General features: G+C 33.6%; 1 protein-coding gene across 1 annotated transcript; it reads right to left on the bottom strand.

Annotated features, from left to right (window-relative positions):
- Positions 1-6286: 6286 nt before the first annotated feature.
- LOC126890282 (uncharacterized protein PF3D7_1120000-like) lies at positions 6287-6925 on the bottom strand. The gene has a single exon (XM_050659140.1). The coding sequence runs from the start codon at positions 6923-6925 to the stop codon at positions 6287-6289; it is 639 nt and encodes a 212-aa protein (XP_050515097.1).
- Positions 6926-22091: the final 15166 nt, after the last annotated feature.

The following is a 22091-nucleotide window of genomic DNA, read 5'->3' on the forward strand; positions in this document are numbered from 1 at the left end:
TATATATATATATATAAAGCAGTTAGGTAATATTGACTGACACTATGTAAAATCTTGTTAATTTTGAGGTTGCAGTCATAAATTTCAGGGGGCAGGATAAGTAAAACTCTTAGTTATTATCAAGCTTTCGCAAAATTTATTTGCTTCTTCAAGATATGCTAAAAAAGTTTTAGTAAATACAATGAAATTACGACGATAAAAAATATTGTACATAAAAGCATAAAAAACTTACAACGTGAGGTTAATCCATTAAATTTTTGGCGTACATAACAAAAAAATATATAAAATTCTTAATCTAATTTCTAATCTTCTGCAATGCCTTAATTTTGGATAATTTAAAAAGAGAAAAATAATTTGACAATTTAATTTGAAATTTAGTATGTCAGAAAGACATTTGTATCTGTTTATTATATTTTATTTTAAGTTGCTAATAACTAGTTTTTTATTATTTCTTATCTGCGTACTTATTATAGAATTTATGGATATAAGTAATTTGTAAAATATTAGTTTTAGCAATAAAGTGGCGCCAAATTTGAAAATTTAATTTTGAATTTAGTCAGGCAATTTAGTATTTTTAAATTAAAATATTAGTTTTCGTAAGATAGAATGTAATTATAGATGGTGCTTAGTTTATCTATGTCAGTTTTTTTATTGACACATTGATATTTGTTGATGCATACCATTTCGAGAAATTCCCTTTTAATTAAGTTGTTTTCATGTTTTAAGATCGTTGTTTCATTAAAATTGAATGAATGATTTTTACTGATTGCATGATCTATTAATGCACATGTATTTTTGTTAAGTCTGAGGTCGCTTTTATGTGATGTTAGTCTGCCTATTAGATTTCTGGATGTGTGTCCGATGTATGATTTATGACAACTTCCGCATGGTATATTGTAAACTACATTTGAGCTTTCCATAATGCTAATAGGAGTTTTAGTTTTTGTATATAATGATGCCAATGTTTTTATATTTTTAATTGTAATTTTAATTTGAGAATAGTTTGAAAATACTTTAGTTAGCTTAGGTGTTAATATTGGTATATAAGGTAGTGACGTAAAAGTAAATTGGGTTTGCAAATTTTGGATATTGGGTTGTGTTGTGTGATTAATGTTTATGTTTCTATTATTAGGGTTGTTAAATAAAATATTGTTTATTAGTTTGATTGGATACGAATTCTCCAATAAAATGTCTTTAAGTTCCAATAATCCTTTATTGATGTTACTAGTATGGGATAATTTATTTATTCTGTTTTTTAGAGCTACTATTAAATTTATTTTCATATGTGGTGGATGCTGTGGATGATAGTTGATAAATCTATTACTTACTATAGGTTTTCTGTACCATTCAGTGCTTAATACATTTTCTGCATTTCGTTTAATTCTCATGTCAAGAAATGGGATGCTGTTTTCCACTTCTTCTTCATGTGTAAATTTTAAATGTTCATTATAGCTGTTAAAAATGTTTAAAGTTTCTGTTATTTTATCTGCAGGTAAGGTAAGTATTATATATACATATATATTTATATATATATATATATATATATATATATATATATATGTATTTATATATATGTATATATATATATATAGATGTTAAATATTTAAATGGCTATTAAAAAATAACGGTTGAAGATAAAAAAGTGAAAATTTAGGATTGTATGTATATTTTGGTTCTACATCGTATAAAATTAAGAAAAAAAATTTGGCCAAAAAATTTAAAATAATTTCGGGGGGGGGGGCAAGCCCCCTTTTCACTTAGGTAGACCGTACCACTTCAAAAACCATCCCGGGTTCATGCACAACAACTTTGATTAAGGTCATCATACGATCAAATGCATAGTTTGCGAGTCTATACGGAACATACATACATACAAACATTCATTTTTATTTATATATAGAAGAGGTAATATTTAGATGGCTATTAAAAATTAACGGTTGGAGATAAAAAAGTGAAAATTTAGGTTTGTATGTATATTTTGGTTCTACATCGTATAAAATTAAGAAAAAAAAATTTGGCCAAAAAAATTTAAAAAATTTCTGGGGGGCAAGCCCCCTTTTCACTTAGGTAGACCGTACCACTTCAGAAACCATCCCGGGTTCATGCACAACTTTTATTAAGGTCGTCATACGATCAAATGCATAGTTTGCGAGTCTATACGGAACATACATACATACATACAAACATTCATTTTTATTTATATAGAGGAGGTAATATTTAGATGGCTATTAAAAATTAACGGTTGGAGATAAAAAAGTGAAAATTTAGGATTGTATATATATTTTGGTTCTACATCGTATAAAATTAAGAAAAAAAAATTTGGCCAAAAAAATTTAAAATAATTTCAGGGGGGCAAGCCCCCTTTTCACTTAGGTAGACCGTACCTCTTTAGAAACCATCCCGGGTTCATGCACAACAACTTTGATTAAGGTCATCATAGGATCAAATGCATAGTTTGCGAGTCTATACGGAATATACATACATACAAACATTCATTTTTATTTATATATAGAAGAGGTAATATTTAGATGGCTATTAAAAATTAACGGTTGGAGATAAAAAAGTGAAAATTTAGGATTGTATGTATATTTTGGTTCTACATCGTATAAAATTAAGAAAAAAAAATTTGGCTAAAAAAATTTAAAATAATTTCGGGGGGGCAAGCCCCCTTTTCACTTAGGTAGACCGTACCACTTCAGAATCCATCCCGGGTTCATGCACAACAACTTTGATTAAGGTCATCATACGATCAAATGCATAGTTTGCGAGTCTATACGGAACATACATACATACAAACATTCATTTTTATTTATATATAGAAGAGGTAATATTTAGATGGCTATTAAAAATTAACGGTTGGAGATAAAAAAGTGAAAATTTAGGATTGTATGTATATTTTGGTTCTACATCGTATAAAATTAAGAAAAAAAAAATTTGGCCAAAAAAATTTTAAAAAATTTCGGGGGGGCAAGCCCCCTTTTCACTTAGGTAGACCGTACCACTTCAGAAACCATGCCGGGTTCATGCACAACAACTTTGATTAAGGTCGTTATACGATCAGATGCATAGTTTGCGAGTCTATACGGAACATACATACATACAAACATTCATTTTTATTTATATATAGAAGAGGTAATATTTAGATGGCTATTAAAAATTAACGGTTGGAGATATATATATATATAATCAGGAGCCACTTATACCATCTAATGGTGTGTGGCAGTCAGTATACCATTACTGGTATACAAATTTACGCCATTCTTTTTTGTTTCTTGCCATTCTTCTTGCTTCATTCCAAGTGGTTCCTCTTCTTACCAGCAGTTCCCCTACTGTTTTGTCCCAGGTCTTTTTAGGTCTTCCTCTCTTTGCCTTCTTCCATGTTTTGGCTTCCCATACTCTTCTAACCTGTCGTTGTTCTTCCATACGTTGCAGATGTCCCCACCAACTTAGCTGTTTCTGTTCGATAAATGAGATCAAGGGTTGGATGTTTAGCTCTTCCCGTATTACATTATTTCTAATTTTGTCTCTTCTCGTGACTCCTCTCACCCTTCTCAAGTATTTCATTTCGGTAGCCTGTAATTTACTTTTCTGTCTATTTGTTAATACCCACGATTCGCAACCGAAAGTGAGGATTGGTCTGAATATCGTTTTGTATACATTCATCTTGGTTCTCCGTGAAATTTCTCTTTTTCCTATTAAACCCCTGTTCATTAGATAGTACGTTTTCGTAGCTTTTTCTATTCTTGAGTTGACTTCTATTTCGTCATCTCCTGAATCCTCTATCTTAGTGCCCAAATACTCAAACATGTCGACTTGTTCTAATTTTTTTCCCTCAATTGAAATGCTCATTTTTTGATTATCCCCTATCCTCATTACTTTGGTTTTCTCTTTATTTAAAATCATTCCATATCTTTTTAGTGCTTCATTCCAGATTTCCATATTACTTTGGAGGTCTTGTTCACTTTCTGCAACTACCATCACATCATCCGCGAATGCTCCTTCGGAAATCCTCACCATTTGTAAATTTTTGTACCCTACTTTTAATTTCTTCGCTTTGTTTGAACAGGCTCTGATGATTTCGTCCATAAATATATTGAATAATAGTGGGCTCAGCCCTCCTCCTTGCTTCAGTCCTTCACTGGTTACAAAGATATCCGAGATGTTGTTTCTCCAAATGACACTATTCTTGTTGTTCTTATATAAGCTCTTAATCACATTCAATGTTTTGTCCTCTACACCTTTTTTCTTCAGTATTTCCCACAATTTATCCCTCTTCACCTTATCAAAAGCCTTCTCCAAATCTATAAATGCCAGTGACGCTGTCTGGTTTTGTCGGTTAACTTTTTCTATTATTTGCTTCAGTGTGAATACATGGTCCTGGGTGCTTCTTCCTTTACGGAATCCACTTTGCACTTCATGTAGTGAACTTTCAATTTTCTTGTACAGTCGCCTCTCGATTATTTTTTCGAAGGTTTTCATGGACGTGCATAGTAAAGAAATTCCTCTATAATTACTGCAACATTTCTTGTCTCCTTTCTTATATATGGGTAAAATCAGCGCCATTTCCCAATCTTTTGGAATTATCTCTGTCTTCCATATTTCATTAAAAATCTTCAAGAGTGCTTCATTACCTTTATCACCCATGTGCTTCAGCATTTCGTTCGTTATTCTATCAAACCCAGGCGCTTTTCCTTTTTTTAGCCATTTAATAGCATCCTCTAACTCTTCTAATTTTATTTCATCTGTTTCTCTCTGTTGTAGTATGTTTCCTACTTCCTCTTCCCCTGTATCTGTATGCGTTGCTTCCAGAAGTTCTTGGAAGTACTCTTTCCATCTGCTCATTATTTCTTTGTTTTCGGTTAACACTTTCCCTTCTGAATCTCTAATATATGTATCTGTTTCTTTTGTATCCTGCCTGAACGATTTAAGGATTTTATAAAACAGCTTTTGATTTTCTTTGCTATTTTGTTCCATTTTCTCTCCAAATTCTGCCCAACTTACTTTTTTTGCCTCTACAACTAGTTCCTTTGCTTTTTTCCTTTGTTTCTTGTACTCTTCGTAACTAGTTTCGTTCCTATTGGCTAAGTATTTTTTTCCAAGCGGTTTTCTTATTTTTAATACCATTTTTCACATTATCTGTCCACCAAGATGTTTGTTTCTTGTTTTTGACGGTTCTACAGGTTCCACAAGCTTCTTTTGCCGCTTCTAAGATTGCTTCCTTGTATATAACCCAGGAATGCTCTACATTTTTATGTCTTCTTTCTATTGAAGTAGTCCCTAATTTTTGTTCGACTAATTCTTTGAATATGTTAGCTACTCGTTTGTCATTTAGTTTGTAACTTCTTATTGTTTCGCATTCAGTTTTTTTGCATACTCCTATTCTTTTTCTCTGCTTTTCTTTCAATTACATCTCTTATTTTAGATATTACCATAAAATGATCACTACCAATCTCTGGCCCCCTTCTAACTTTTGTGTCTAAAACATGTCTCATATTTTCTCTATCTACGTAATCTCTGACGTAATCGATTATTGATTTCTCGTTTCTTGTTGGTACCTCTCGTGTATAAGTATGTATCTCTTTATGTTTGAACCAGGAGTTTGTTACGATCATATTATTTATTGTGCAGAAGTCTAAAAGCTTTACTCCATTGCTGTTGCACGCTTTTTCTCCATGTGGTCCTAGTATCTCCTTATACCTTGGGTTCGCACAGCCTACTCTAGCATTAAAATCGCCTAGGATATATACCATCCCTCTCGCTCCTTCTCTGGTTTGTGTTAGCTGTTCCCAATACTTTTCTTTGTTCACAATTCTCTCATCTTCGTTTGGTCCATAAGTAACAATAAATGTATTAATCCTGTTGTCTCCGTTCCTTATTTCAACTGACATGATTCTCTCCGATATTGCTTCCCATTCATATATGTTTTCTGCTATTTTCTTGTGAATGATACATCCAACACCAGCAGCTGCCCTGTTGTTCTCTTGTACTCCGCTATATAATAATATGTGTTCGTTGTCTAATGTTATGCACCCTTTTCCCTTTTTCTTTGTTTCTGTTATCCCTAGTACTTCCGTATTTGTTTTTTCGAATTCTATTTCCAATTCCTTTTCCTTGCCATTAATACCTCTAACGTTCCATGTCCCTAGTTTCCAAACTATTTCATTTTTTACCATTGATATACTTAAATTTTCCTTTTCTTTCAATTGTACGTTATTCTGGTTATTTATCTTATTTCTTTTCCCTTTCCATTGCCTGGTCGTCGTCGTGTTTCCTTCCTTTTGTACCTCTAGTTTTTTGAAAAAACTTTCTTTTTCATTTCTACTATGTCATTTGTTTCATTATTCCATTTGAAAGTCTTCCCATTGATTGTAATTTTCTGGTACCCAATCTTTACGTTTTTGTTTAAACGCCTTTCTTCATTTGCTTTTTCTGTAAGTAGTTTTTGCACTTTCCTCTCTTGTTTTGTTAGATCATGTTTTATGTAAACAGGGCTACCTGAAATTTCTTTTAATTTGTATTTGTTTCGCATTATTTCGGTCTTCTTTTCGTAGTTTGCTATTTCTGCGATGCACATACTTTCGTTTATCTTCGTTACCTTAGTGATGTTTGATTCGATTTTTAAAGTATCCTTGATAAAAGTTTTAATTACCTCTTTTTGCTTTTCTTTATTCTCTTCTATTTTAAGTCCGCTTATCACTATGTTATTTCTCTTGCTGTTTTTCTCTAGTTGTTCCATCGTTTCATTGGCTTTTTCTAAACTCATTACTCTCTTATTTAGTTCTTGAATTTCTTCCTTCATTGTTTTATTTTCTTCTTTGAGTATTCCTATCATTTCCCGGTATTCACTGAAAAGCTCTCGCATTTCTTTGATATTCTCTTTAAAACCTGCCATGATTTCTGTCAAATACTCTTTAATTTCCTCCATTGCTAATTTGCTGTGGATATAGTAAATAATTTGCTATGGAAAAATATATAAGATAATGTATACTTTTTATTATTATTATTAACCGGTGTCACCACGTTAAGAGCTCACCCCGGACTCTCTCCGCGGAGGGTTTACTCCTCTTGGTTGCACTCTAAATATCTTAATCTATTTTCAGCCTATCTATCTTAGAATATCTATCCTAATCTTACCTTTTCTGTAGTTGGTATTTTTTTTTTCTTAGTGTATCTATTCACTCCACTTTTAATGTTCACTATTTATCCATTTACCACCATGTTTTAGTTTTTACACACTTTAAATTAAATTTTAAATTCTCTTATGTAGTATTAGTAAATAAATAAATTCGAAAACCTAATTACCGATATTTAGTTTTTATCCGTTATACCGTGATAAGGCTCGATCAACGAGTTTGTTATCGCCGCTAAACAGACAACCTTCTTCACTGCTAGCCAAGACTCAACCACGGTTGGAGATAAAAAAGTGAAAATTTGGGATTGTGTGTATATTTTGGTTCAACATCGTATAAAATTAAGAAAAAAAAATTTGGCCAAAAAAATTTAAAAAAAATTTCGGGGGGGCAAGCCTTTCTTTCACTTAGGTAGACCGTACCACTTCAGAAACCATCCCGCGTTCATGCACAACAACTTTGATTAAGGTCGTCATACGATCAAATGCATAGTTTGCGAGTCTATACGGAACATACATACATACAAACATTCATTTTTATTTATATAGAAGAGGTAATATTTAGATGGCTATTAAAAATTAACCGTTGGAGATAAAAAAGTGAAAATTGAGGATTGTATGTATATTTTGATTCTACATCGTATAAAATTAAGAAAAAAAAATTTGGCCAAAAAAATTTAAAATAATTTCGGGGGCAAGCCCCCTTTTCACTTAGGTAGACCGTACCACTTCAGAAACCATCCCGGGTTCATGCACAACAACTTTGATTAAGGTCGTTATACGATCAGATGCATAGTTTGCGAGTCTATACGGAACATACATACATACAAACATTCATTTTTATTTATATAGAAGAGGTAATATTTAGATGGCTATTAAAAATTAACGGTTGGAGATAAAAAAGTGAAAATTTAGGATTGTATGTATATTTTGGTTCTACATCGTATAAAATTAAGAAAAAAAAATTTGGCTAAAAAATTTAAAATAATTTCGGGGGGGCAAGCCCCCTTTTCACTTAGGTAGACCGTACCACTTTAGAAACCATCCCGGGTTCATGCACAACAACTTTGATTAAGGTCATCATACGATCAAATGCATAGTTTGCGAGTCTATACGGAAAATACATACATACAAACATTCATTTTTATTTATATAGAAGAGGTAATATTTAGATGGCTATTAAAAATTAACGGTTGGAGATAAAAAAGTGAAAATTTAGGATTGTATGTATATTTTGGTTATACATCGTATAAAATTAAGAAAAAAAAATTTGGCCAAAAAAATTTTAAAAAATTTCGGGGGGGCAAGCCCTTTTTTCACTTAGGTAGACCGTACCACTTCAGAAACCATCCCGGGTTCATGCACAACAACTTTGATTAAGGTCGTCATACGATCAAATGCATAGTTTGCGAGTCTATACGGAACATACATACATACAAACATTCATTTTTATTTATATAGAAGAGGTAATATTTAGATGGCTATTAAAAATTAACGGTTGGAGATAAAAAAGTGAAAATTTATGATTGTATGTATATTTTGGTTCTACATCGTATAAAATTAAGAAAAAAAAATTTGGCCAAAAAAATTTAAAATAATTTCGGGGGGCAAGCCTCCTTTTCACTTAGGTATACCGTACCACTTTAGAAACCATCCCGGGTTCATGCACAACAACTTTGATTAAGGTCATAATACGATCAAATGCATAGTTTGCGAGTCTATACGGAACATACATACATACAAACATTCATTTTTATTTATATAGATTATTAAAATGACTATTTGACTATAAATACTTAAATTTAACTTTATTCCAAAACAGCATAAAAAAGGTAGTTCAAAATGGCGACAGTTTTTTACCTTTTGTCATCTATTGGCATTTCTCGAAAGCTGTAGAACGAGCACTGACATGAACGTGCAATGAGAAATGCATTCCAAACAAAACCGAAGATCACCGGTGAACCTGGTTCAACTGAACCATAGATTACCGCAGGTATGAGAAATCGACCCTAAGTAAAACTATGGTTACCACAATTACGTTATGACTATTTCTGGTAAATGTACTTATAGTAGGGGAGCAAATTATGCTAAATGTGCAGTCACTCGAGCGCGATGGGGACCTATTGGGTTATGAAGAGTAGGTCCTAAAACCAAAAAGGGTTAAATAAAGTTTTCCATTTAAGTGAGATTTACCATTTTCTAATTTAATTTTCTTTTTCCAACAATCGTTTTTTTAGATTATAGCGCCACTTATTCACAATTCGAAAAAATTTCTCGAATAAAAATTACTTATTTTTACGTAAGGAATCCAAATCTGCAATAAAAAATGGGGGCTCGCATTTAAGATTTTAAAGTAACCCCCCGCCCCACCTCCGTAGGGGGTCGTGTTTGGTACCATTCGATAGATTTTTCAAAAATATTGTACAGGTGTATTTTTCAGTTTTTCGATCTGATGTTCATTTCGCGAAATATCGCGGGATTCGTATTTAAAATATTAAATTTGCCCCCCACCCCTCTCCGTGGGAAGTCGTGTTTGGTATCATTCGCTTAATTTTTGAAAAATGTTGAGCAGGTATTTTTTAGTTTCTCGATCTGTCATTCATTTCGCGAAATATTCGCTTTTTTCTTGTGAAACTTTGGGACTCAACCGTTTCCTTACGTCCCGCTCAAATCGTCAGATTTTTTGAAATATACACTCTTTTGCATGTACTTAACTTACCTTATCTTAATCTGACAATTTTGAGTATTTTTAAGGATAGATTTTTTTTCGGGCCCCCCTTAACGAACTCCCCTGTGTTAAGAGCCAATATATGGTAGAGGTACATCTGCAGGCTACCAGGTTTCTCCCCATATGATAATCTGACACACTCGAGTAACTGCAAAAATCGCCGCTTGGGCTCCCCTACCATTATTTGAAAACTAATTAATTCAAAATCCATTCAAATTTTTTGCATATAAAGAATAATTTAGTCGGATATTAAACGTTGAAAGCACCAGGGATATTATAATAATAACGCTTTCGGTCAACGTATATAACTCGAGCCGAAGGCCCTCGGTCTATACATCATTGACCTCTAGCGTTATTATCCTTATAATATCCTTGGTACCTTAATAACTATAATATGTCTACAAAAGTTTCGTAGGTAGTCCGATAAGTACTTAGCCTACAAAAGAAAAAGGAAAATTTTGGAAAAGTGGCAATTTATTTCTCTACATAGTCTCCTTTTAGCTCGATACACTTGACTCAGCGACTCACTCAACTTCTTTAACCCGTCTGAAAAATATCTTTTCTCGAGTTCTGAAAAATAGGCTTCCGTGGCGGCGATGACCTCCCCATTCGACTTAAATTTCTGCCCAGCGAGTGTCTTCTTGAAGTTTGGAAACAAATAGTAGTCGCACGGAGCCAAATCTGGAGAATACGGTGGATGGGGCAACAATTCGTAGCCCAATTCGACCAATTTGGCTATGGCGACGGCGGAGGTGTGAGCCGGTGCGTTGTCATTGTGGAAGAGCACTTTTTTCTTTGTTCGGCGTTGAATCGGTCCAATAATTCGGCATAACAGGGCCCTGTGATCGTTTTGCCATTCTCCAAGTAGTCGATGTAGATCACACCTTGTGAATCTCAGAAAGTGCTGGACATCACCTTTCCGGCCGATTGGACAGTCTTCGCCTTCTTCGGAGCACGTTCGCCGGGTGCTGTCCACTCTTTCGATTGTTCCTTGGTTTCTGGTGTATACCAGTGAATCCATGTTTCGTCGATGATTATGAAACGACGTAAAAACTCCTTTGGATCACACGTAAATAGCGTCAAACACTGCTCTGAAGTGGTCTCACGGTTGCGCTTATTGTCTGAAGTGAACAAACGCGTCACCCATCGTTCAACAGCTTTCTCATGCCTAAAATTTTATGCAGCATATGACCTACGCCGTCTTTTGAAATACCTAATGTGTCAGCTATCTCGCGCACCTTCAGTCGGCGGTCTGCCAATACAAGATCGTGGATGTTTGTCACGTTATTCTCCGTGGTAGCCATTTTCGGGGCTCCTACGCGTGGCTCATCAACAATCGACGTTCGTCCACGTTGAAACTCATTAAACCAATTTTTGACAGTTGCCATTGAAGGAAAAGAGTCACTGTACACAGCATCCAAGCGCTCTTTGATTTCGCTGGGTGATTTCCCTTCCAAAAACAAGAATCTTATCACCGACCGATATTGCTCTTTGTCCATTTTATTAAAATCCGCGGATTTTCACACACAATCACAACAATACTATAATTTCGATTTGGCTGAAATTTTGACATTAGCCGTCTACCATAACGCATTAAATGACAGTACACTTCATTTGCGTTAGTGGCGCCCTCGGACGGAGAGGCTAAGTACTTATTGGACTGCCCTAGTAAGCCACGCCCAGGTGCCCCGAAATCGGCTACCACGGAGGATAACGTGAAATAAATCCACGATCTTGTATTGTCAGACCGTTGACTGAAGTTGCACGAGAGAGCTGACACAATAGGCATCTCAAGTGATCGCGTAGGTCATATCCTGTGTGATATTTTTGGCATAATAAAATAGTCTGCGTGATGGGTGCCGCATTTGCTCACTCCGGATAATAAGCAACTCTGCCTGGGGGTTATGAGCGCGAAGACTGGGAGAATTGAGTAGCTCAGAAGCCGCGTTCACGCTCACAGCCGGTCTCAAACCCGGATAAAAGAGGAGGGTTAATGGGCCAGGTTAGCATCCTACCCATTGTAAAGGAAAACAAGGCTCAAAGAACCGATATAAAGCCTCGTAACCTGACGAAAACCTAAGATGACGAACCACGAAAAGAAAAGGAAAACGACAAGGAAAAATAAACCTACAATCAGATTAGCAACATGCAACATGCAACATCACTTATTTCAACATCAAATACCAAGAGATAATAGAAGAACTGATAAATAAAAACAAAGACATTTGTGCAATCCAATAAATCAAGAAGGGGGTTAAAGGTCAAAGAGAATATAACCAATATATTTTAGCATAAAATGGAGTGAAGAACGAAGAACGAGCACGAGCAGACGTAGGTATACTTGTCCATAAAAAATTTAAAGACAACATAAGTAACTGCCGTTATATCTCTGAAAGAATAATACATATTCATATTACGAACATCACAACGGACTACCAAAAATGCAATGCTATATGTATCTATAGCCCCGAGGTAGGGATGGGAAAAACCTACCGGTTTAAACGTAAAACCGGTTTTTTTACTAAGCAATAACCGGTTTTACCGGTTGTTTTTTTGCCCCGGTTATAACCGGTTTTTTCTTTTTAAAGTAAAAACCGGTTATTAGGTTTTTACGGTGATTAGGATTAGGTTAGGTATTATTTTGGATCCCAATCATAATTATTATTTTCAAGTAATTATTCCAAACAAAACCATAATTCAAATTTTATTTTATTTTATAAAATACAGAAGCAAACTGAAAGTGCAATCTAACATCAGCCAGAAACAATTTTTAAGTTTTATTATAATATTTCCTTGAAAAGGTATTTGTAATCATAATATTTACATAAGAAATGATCTGGTTGAATTAGACGCAAACATCATCTATTTTTCATACTTAACTCTTGACATTGAAAGTGGGTGAATGACTTTTTCTGATTACCAAAAATAGTGCTCTGACTATGAATATCGAATTACTGATTGCGAATACGAATCTTCAAGAATTTCGCTACGTTTTCAAAACGATACACTCATACAGGAAGTATTAAATGAGTTAAAATGTACCTATTCTACAAATATACAAACGTGTTAAAAGTAATACATGTTCTTTCGATAGTAATACTAATTTTGATCATATTGATATCGAGTCGAATGGAGTATCGCAAACTAAAGTGTATTGTAAATGTAACTTTGTAACCTATTGGATTAAAAAACCGAAAACCGGATTTTCCAAAAACCGGTTTTTTCGGCCGGTTATAACCGCCAGGTTAAACCGTAAGCAAAAAAAAACGGTATAACCGAAAACCGGTGTTTTGTCAAGAACCGCCATCCCTACCCCGAGGACTGCAAACCTAAGGGTAAAAACAAAACAAGTGGGTCGAGGTGGACGTGTAGGTTGCAGTGGATGCTACTAGTTAAGTCGCGGTCGATGTCAACAGCACATAGCAAGGAGGTCACCTGCGCTGTCAGTTGAGCTAGAGCCACTATCAAGTAAAGTAGTTTAATGAAATTTGAATGACAAAAAGACTGTGCTTTTGCGATGTTGTGTCAGTCAAGTGATGATAGTGATGAAATGTCAGCTATCTGTAAATAATCAGATCCTTCTTCATGTTTCAAAAATTTACTGAATTTAACTACTTTAGAAATCCAAAAATAAACTGAATACAAAAAAGGTATTATATAAAAAGTATTAACACAGATAGCGCAGGTAATGACAACTTGGCTTCGAACGGACCAATCACAGGGAAGCATCCTTGTAGGCCGCGCAGTAGACATCCATGTAAAACAAACTCATTTTATTTTCAAAAGCATCGATGTAAACCTCCTGGATGGCATCGCGCTAAACCTCCACCGCGACTTACCTGCTCTGTTCTCTTCCATTCACTACGATGTGTTTGTTTTACATGGATGTCGACATCGACCGCGACCTCCACCTCTACCGCGACCCACTTGTTCTGTTTTTACCCTAAGGAGGAACGAGAGGCATGTTACAAACCGTTGCAAACCATCCTGGATAATATAACTCATAAAGAACCCTTAATTCTTATGGGTGACTTTAATGCATGAATCGGAAATGAAATAGTGTCAGGAGTAAAACAAAGATTCAAGGAAAACCTTGTAAACGGAAATGGAGAACTCATGGCTAATCTTTGTGCTTTTAACGAACTGAAATTCAATAAGACATTTTTCGACCATAAGCTTCAGTATAAATATACGTTTGAAAACTCCAGGGGGTACAAATCTATGATTGATTTTATAGTATCTAATAGAAAAATCCACCCAAAGCAGATTCTAGATATTTGAACTTTAAACTCAGCAGACGCAGGGAGTGAACACAAACTAGTCCTAGCAAAATTTGGGTCGGGCAGAAATTTGTTGAATGAGGAGTTCATAACCGGCATCCGGCACGGAAGCCTACTTTGCAGACCTCGACAAAACGTATTTTACAGACGGGTTAATAGACCAGGGCGCATCGGTAAAAATATTAGTACATTTGGACGTTGAGAGGTGACTCAAAATTTTTTGCATAAATTGCTTGAAAATAACTCAAATAATAATATTTGAGTTATCCTCCCTCTCAAAATGGTCCGGAACATTGTTTAAATAATCAAAATATCAAAAAATTAAGGAAAATTTTTTTTTGTTTTTTGATTATAACTTTAAAAGTATTCATTTCCGAGAAAAGTTGTACTTACATAAAAGTTGCGTAATTAAATTTCCTACAATATAGAATTGGGTCCAAATTTAAAAAATAGTCACCCTTGTTGCAAAATTGCAATAATTGCGAAAAAAATCATACAAAAACAAGTATTCGCATTTTACGTTTTTCAACCATTGATGCTACATTTAGGACCTTCGTATTTCACCCAGAAAAACTTTATAATACAGTAAAACAATACTGTAAATTTTATTAAGATCGGTTCAATAGATCTTGCAAAATAAATTTTGCAATCCAGCTTTCGCAAAAAAATTCATTTTTTCAAAATGTTACAGGACTTAAAATAAAGCAGATAGCAAGTTGAATTTTTTTGCTTACAGAAGTGTACTGTACCTTTCATTTGCAATTTGCAAAACTAATATTGATTAACTACCACCGCGTCAGGAATTTTTTTAAATAATCATTAATTATTGATGCTACGCGCAGGACAGCGGATAGTTTGCTCTGATTGGGCTTTCCAGTGACCTTTGATAATGATTGATACATTTTAATTTTTATTACATTTCGATATAAATAAATAAATTTGTTTATTGTGAAATAAAAACACATACTTTATCCTTTGAAATAACACTTTTTTTGACAAAAACATTCTTTGTTCATATATTTTAAAATAAAAGTTTATTATTTTTAAACATACGCAATTGTTTAAACCATATTTCACAAACAATAATAAAATTGGTTTGATTTTTGTGGAATTAAGATATTAAAATACAACAAAATATAGAGTAAGAAAATAATATATTAGATAAAGATTTGAAGACATTTTGGTGGAAATCAACTTGTGTGAATCGAACACCGCTGTCCTGCGCGTAGCACCAAAAATTAATGTTTATTTAAAAAATTTCCTGACGCCGTGGTAATTAATCGATCTTATTTTGCAAATTGCTAATAAAAGGTACAGTAGACTTCTATAAGCAAAATAAAATTAAACTTGATATCTGCTTTATTTTCAGTCCTGCAACATTTTTAAAAAATGAATTTTTTTTGCGAAAGCTGGATTGCAAAATTTATTTTGCAAAATATATTAAACCGATCTTAATGAAATTTAGAGTGTTGTTTTACTACATCTCTGGGTAAATATGAAGGTCCTGAGTGTAGCATAAATGGTTGAAAAACGTAAAATGCCAATACTTATTTTTGTATGGGTTTTTTTCGTAATTATTGCTATTATTGCTAATTATTGCAACAAGGGTGACTATTTTTTAAATTTTTAATCAACTCTATATTGTAGGAATATTAATTACGCAACCTTTATGTCAGTACAACTTTTCTGAGAAATGAATAGTTTTAAAGTTATAATCAAAGAACCAATAAAAAAATCGAATTTTTCCTTCATATTTTGACATTTTGATTATTTAAACAATGTTCCGGACCATTTTGAGTGGGAGTATAACTCAAATATTATTATTCGAGTTATTTTCAAGCAATTTCTGCAAAAAATTTGAGTCACCTTTCAACGTCCATCTCAAAAAAGATGCGCCCTGGGCTATAAACAAAGTGGAGCATCGCTTGTGTCAGGTTTCTCGAGATAAAGGAGACTTCGTTCAGAAATAAATCACCACTTTTAAAAGTATGTACTTATTTGGTTTTCTTTTGTAGGCTAAGTACTTATCGTGCCGCCCTAGTACCTGGTCAGAGATCAATTAATAGACGAGGCGCAAAAGAAAGGTAATACGAAGTAAGCTTTAAATGATAGATAATTAATTTATAACGGCGCGGCGGTACAGATCGGAGGTTAAATAAAAGCCTGAATTTTAATAGTGTAATATTTCAATCTTTTGTGTTTTCAAATTATTTGATCTTTATAGTTACATACAGGCGCGGATACAGAGTGGGGTCAACGAGGCTTTAGACCCCCTCTTGTACTTAGTCTCTAAATATTATTTTTTTACAGTTTTACAATATTGTTCCGACGTAAGCAAAGGAACATTACTGCTATAAATTATCATTTTGTGTAACTGTTTTACGCAGAATGTTTGATTTGAATTATTAATTTATGCAACAATATGTTTTCCACATTTTAAACAATGAACAGTATGTCCGAATGCATTCACACAACGGTCGAGCCTATGTGGCAACATTGGAACATTCAATACAGTTGATTCACTGTTATAATTCGGTTTGGGTGTAGCAAAACTAGCGGTATTTAAAGACAATCAGATACAAAACGACAATTTCTGATATGGAGATGTCAATCCCAAGAAACCATCCAATATCTTACCGGGGGATGCCAGGCGTTTGCTGCAACTGAATAAGGAACGGCATAACTCAGTGGGAAAGATCCTTCATTAAGAGATCAGGTATATCAAATCAGATATATCAGGTATGACAGATAAGGTATCAAAGTGGGATTTCTCCAAACCAACCATCTCCCATATTATAATGTTGTTCTGAAGCTATTTTCCTGTGGAATTTTTGCAATTACATAACTAGTTTTGATGGGAAATAAGCCACAATTTTACTTAAAAGAAGGTTTTAATAACGTTTCGACTCCCAAATCGGGTGTCGTTTTCAAAATACAAAAATATTAATAAAGCTATTTTCTTGTGACATTTTTGCATTTAACTAGTTTTGATGGGAAATAAGCCACAATTTTACTAAAAAAATGATTTTGTTAACGTTTCGACGATCAAATCGGGTGTCGTTGTCAAAATACAAAAAACATTAATCTTTTTTGTATTCTGACGACACCCAATTTGGGCGTAGAAACGTTAATTAAATCATTTTTGTAGTAAAATTGTGGCTTATTTCCCATATTATAAATACGTTCATGAGAGTATGCTTGAGAATTACAATTGCTGCGACAGCAGACTAAACAGTGGCATATAATAGAACAGATCTCATTTGTTAATAAATTCATGATACCTACAAAACCCTAATTAATGTGGCGATACCTAACAACAATAATCTGCGTATCAAATATAATGAAAAGAAAGCCAAGTACGGAGATTTGGAAGTACCGAAACAATATCTACCTATTATTCTCTCTACTACTGCAGTCATTTCGAAGAACCTTCTAGAAAACATAAAATAGTTGGGTCTGAATGAACATCTGTATAGACCATGCTGAAAGTTGTACCACTTTCATCGACCAGATATACACGAAAATTTTATTTTTGGGAGAAACTCCAGCACACTAAGTCACCTAGGGCTCAGTAGCATGGAAAGAGATAGGGTAGATAGAGATAGGATTGAGATAGTAGCACCAGAGCTCAATCCATTCAGTGCAGTAGAGAGAACAACATTACCGCGGTATGCAGGAGGAAGAGGACTTATGTGTATAGGCAAGCAAATAGAAAAGCTGGTTGCTAATTTAAAAACCTATTTTCAGACGCAAGCCGAGATATCTACTTTAAATCGCGCAATTTGGGCATTAGATGAAATAGCGCGGCTTAAACTGATGGAAAAACAATGAGCATAAACCACTTTTCTAAGCAAGAAAATGCAAACCTGGATGAGTCGAACTACTGGTTGATGTCAGGAAGGATATTTGCCGAAGCAGAGGAAAGATTATTCACCAGGAATTTACCAGTAAACTGGGACTTCTCCAAACCGACCACCTCCCTTGTTATCAATACATCCCTGAGCCTTAGGGGGAGCGTGACCCGTACTTATGGCTAAATCTAGATAATAATAATAATAAAATTTTCGGAAAGTCCAGCCCCCCCTATTATGAATTTCTAGATCCGCGCCTGGTTACACATCACAATAGTTTCTAAACGTGAAAAGTAGCACTTTACAGGACAGTTTAAAATTTAAAAAAATTGTAGTGTGTCCTGTGCCGTGTGCGCCACATAATAGAGAGTTTAAAAAAAAAAAAGTAAAAAAAAGAAAGTTCCTTTATTACAGGATGTTTTAATAAAGGACAAATACAGGATATGTCTAATGAGAGTTATCGGAAACGCAGTTTTAAGGAATCTCTTATTTTGACAAATGACACATTAAATATTTTTTGTAAATATAAAAATAACTTATAAAATTCTATTTGTTGATAAACACATAAATATAAGTGAAGTTAGAAGCCTTTCTTTTCTTGTTTCTTCGCATAATTTGACCAATTTGTGACATTTTTGACACGTTACGTCAAAATAAAGGATCCTTTATTAAAAGATTTTTGTCCTGTATTGTTCCTTAAATACGGGCGGCCTGTATTTTATTACAGGACAAAAATAAAGGTCGCGATACTGCGCTTGCGTATATGTCAAAATAAAGGATCTTTTATTAAATAACGATGTTAAATTGGGTTTCGACATCTCTCTAATAATAATAAATTTTAAGAATCTAAATTATTTTCAAGTAAGGTTTGTATAATATGCATGTAATATGGCCATGCTCGGTACCTAATATGGCTATCTAACACATTTCCAACTATTTTATGTCTAAATGATAGAAACCTTGATAATATCATTGTAATACAAACTTACTGCGGAAACTTTCCAAAAGATGGCGCCATATTTTCTACCCTCGCCGTTGTAGAAACTATTTATTAATATTTCATATTTTTTTTAATCTCATCTGGTTCTAATAGGTAAGTTTTAATTATTTTTTTGTATATCCCTTAGTTTAGCCGTAATCAAGTGGTTTGGCGCACTCTTTATATCCAGATAATCCATACATAATATGTTCATACATATATTAGATACCTCTTATCTAATTATAATAGTTCCTTAACTTAAACTAACTTAAATAAAAAACCGTAAATTTTGCCCAAAATATACTTGGACAAAATATCTTAAGGTGACCATATTACGTGCACATACTTTCCCTATATAAAAGGTGTCCCCGAAAATAGTGCGTTCCTTTAAGGTATGGATATAATATACAATTTATAAAAAAAGTCCTATACCGTTTTTCCTAAAGTTAACCGTTTCCACAAAAAGTTACATTGTTCTCCATAAAAGTGAATTTTTATTTTCATAAAATTAAATAGTCTGGCAACGTCATACAAGAACTTATTTTTGTGACTTTGGAAATTTAACGTAATCGAACCGCTTGTTTATTTGCTATTTGAGGTGTGATTTTAAGTTTGTTGACATCCGAAATGTACATAAGTACCTGAAAAATAATTTATTTCTTGCTAATAATGTGGCATTCGCTATTATCTGAAATAATTAAGGTTTTGCCCAAGTAGCAATTTGTCGACGCGACAACGTTGTCTACCGCGTGGCAACGTTTTGTTACAACGTTGTTATTGCCTAGAAGACGACCCTATTCTGCACTAATTTGGTGGACGATTTTTGAGTTGTCTTGACGTTGCCTAGGCAACCTCCTATGAAGCAACATCGTTTCGTAAGCGTTGCATAAGACAAGTGAAGCGACTATAAAAAGAACCTGCGCGTGCAATGGTTGCTCAAGGAGTCAGACTAGTTATGTTTTTTTACCTATATTTTTAACACCTGTATGGTGAATGCGAAAACCAAAAAGGTAACTATTTTGACATCGTATTAGGTATTTAAATTTATATAAATACATAAGGACATAACAAAATTACCTGATCTGAAATTTATAAACGCATCTCAGATTACCGTCAAATATGGATATTTCACCTTTAAAAAACACACGCGCTACTTTTTTACGACATTTTTGACAAAAACATGCAAATTTAAAAAAATCAAATTTTAATATAAAAGTCAAAATTTATGTTAAAAATGTTCTGTATAAATTTAATGTATTGATGGTGCTTTTAAAGTTATCAGAAAATGCCTGCATTTTTTATATTCTGTGTTTTCATTTTCTTTACATCCCAAAAATCTCAAGTAAAACCAAAATGGTGCATTAAACAATATTACCAATATTACTAAAAAAATACCTTATTACCAACTCTAGACCGATAAGACAACTTAGAAGTCCAATCGCCAACCAAACCCGGCCGCGCTGACTATTCCAACCATTTTAGAACGCGCCCTCTTATTGGGTGACAGAGAGGTCATGTGACCAGTGTCAAAAGTGTAGCAATCTCCTTAACAGCGTTGCCACAATTAGGAGATTTCTAGATTTCTACTTTTTTGGTAGATTTTTGATATTTTTTAAAATATTCTAGTAGGTAATATTTTTTAGTAGATTTTTGGTATATTTCAACATTTTGTTATGACTAAAATAAAATTTGCTTTTTAATAGTATTTACCCCATTTCTAAATTAATTTTCACACATTTGGTTACAATTTCCCAATCCGAAAATAAGATTCAGAATAAATAGGTCATTGCCGAAAATAAGATTCAGGACGTAGATGATAAATATTACAGAGAAATGAAACTGGATTCTTGTGTAACAAACTTGCAGATTTCAAGTAACAGTGCAAGCAGTATTTCAGGTGTTATTGAAGAGTTCTGGCATTCGGTGAGCCTATTAGAAGCTAACGATGGAAAACTAAAATATCTAAACATATGTAACTTTGCAAAACACAAAATGTTGTGTTCACGTGTTTCTAATGTTAAATGCGAAACAATTGTTTGAAGAATTTGATCCAGTCATGCAGCTGTTAAAATTAGTGGATGACAAAATATTCTAGTTGTTAAATGTACCTATTCATTTTTTTCGAAGCATTAGGAAACTATAATAAGTATTTTTGAAAAATTTAAACGCAGAATGAAAGACTGCATTATTTAGAAAAACCAAAACGTTTCTTTTGAATGAGATATTTGGAATTAAAATGACACTACATTTTTGTCCTTGGACTTTTTGTCCTTGGAATAATGTAATCTTTCTTTCTGCGTTTAAATTTTTCAAAATACTTTTAGTTTTCTTAGGATTCGCAAAAAATGAAAACATTAAAAATACATTGAACATTTTAACGGGCGACATTTTGCGCCTATCCCCGTAAGTTAGCTGTTTTTTTTATTATCAAAAATCCCAAATATATCCCAAAAATCCTTAAGTATATTTTAGTTTTTGATTTAGTAGATTTTAGCTAAAAAATGGTAATTACCAGTTGTTGTTTTGGAATAATTAGGTTTCCAATTTTTTGGAATTCCTCTTGGGACAGTTAAGACGGATATGCAGATTACTGTATAAGTATACTGTATTTACATGGCCTAAAAAGAATCTACTGATTTTGTGAGAGCAAAACTACTGAAAGAGTAAAAACTGACCTGGTAACCCCGTCTAGCAAAGCTGATACAAAGATTGAAAGATTAAGGTTATCAAATCTACTGATAAAATAGTGGACAATGGAATGGAAACCAGCTATTAAAAAAACAAACAAACAGGTTGTTAAATAAATCGAAAATTTCCAGCAAAATAAAACATATAATAATAAGAAAAAATAAGGTTATAAAGTAAATTCTTTTTCTCCTTCTGAAGTTGCCGCAAAGGTGTCAAACACCTAGGGTCGTGACAGACAACTTCAGAGTCGGCCAGAAAACCCAAATCGGCCAGGGCGTAAATTAGTTTAGCATTATAACGTTTTTAAGTCGTTGCGATTGTTGAAAAAACTGAACTGTGATATGTAGTTGTCACAATGGTAATAAATTAGTTGCCCGTATAACTAAAGGTATTACTTAAAGTTGTAACATCGTAATGTCAGTCGGGATAGGGGACG

This window comes from Diabrotica virgifera, chromosome 8 (genome assembly GCF_917563875.1).
Source record: "Diabrotica virgifera virgifera chromosome 8, PGI_DIABVI_V3a".
NCBI lineage: Eukaryota > Metazoa > Arthropoda > Insecta > Coleoptera > Chrysomelidae > Diabrotica > Diabrotica virgifera.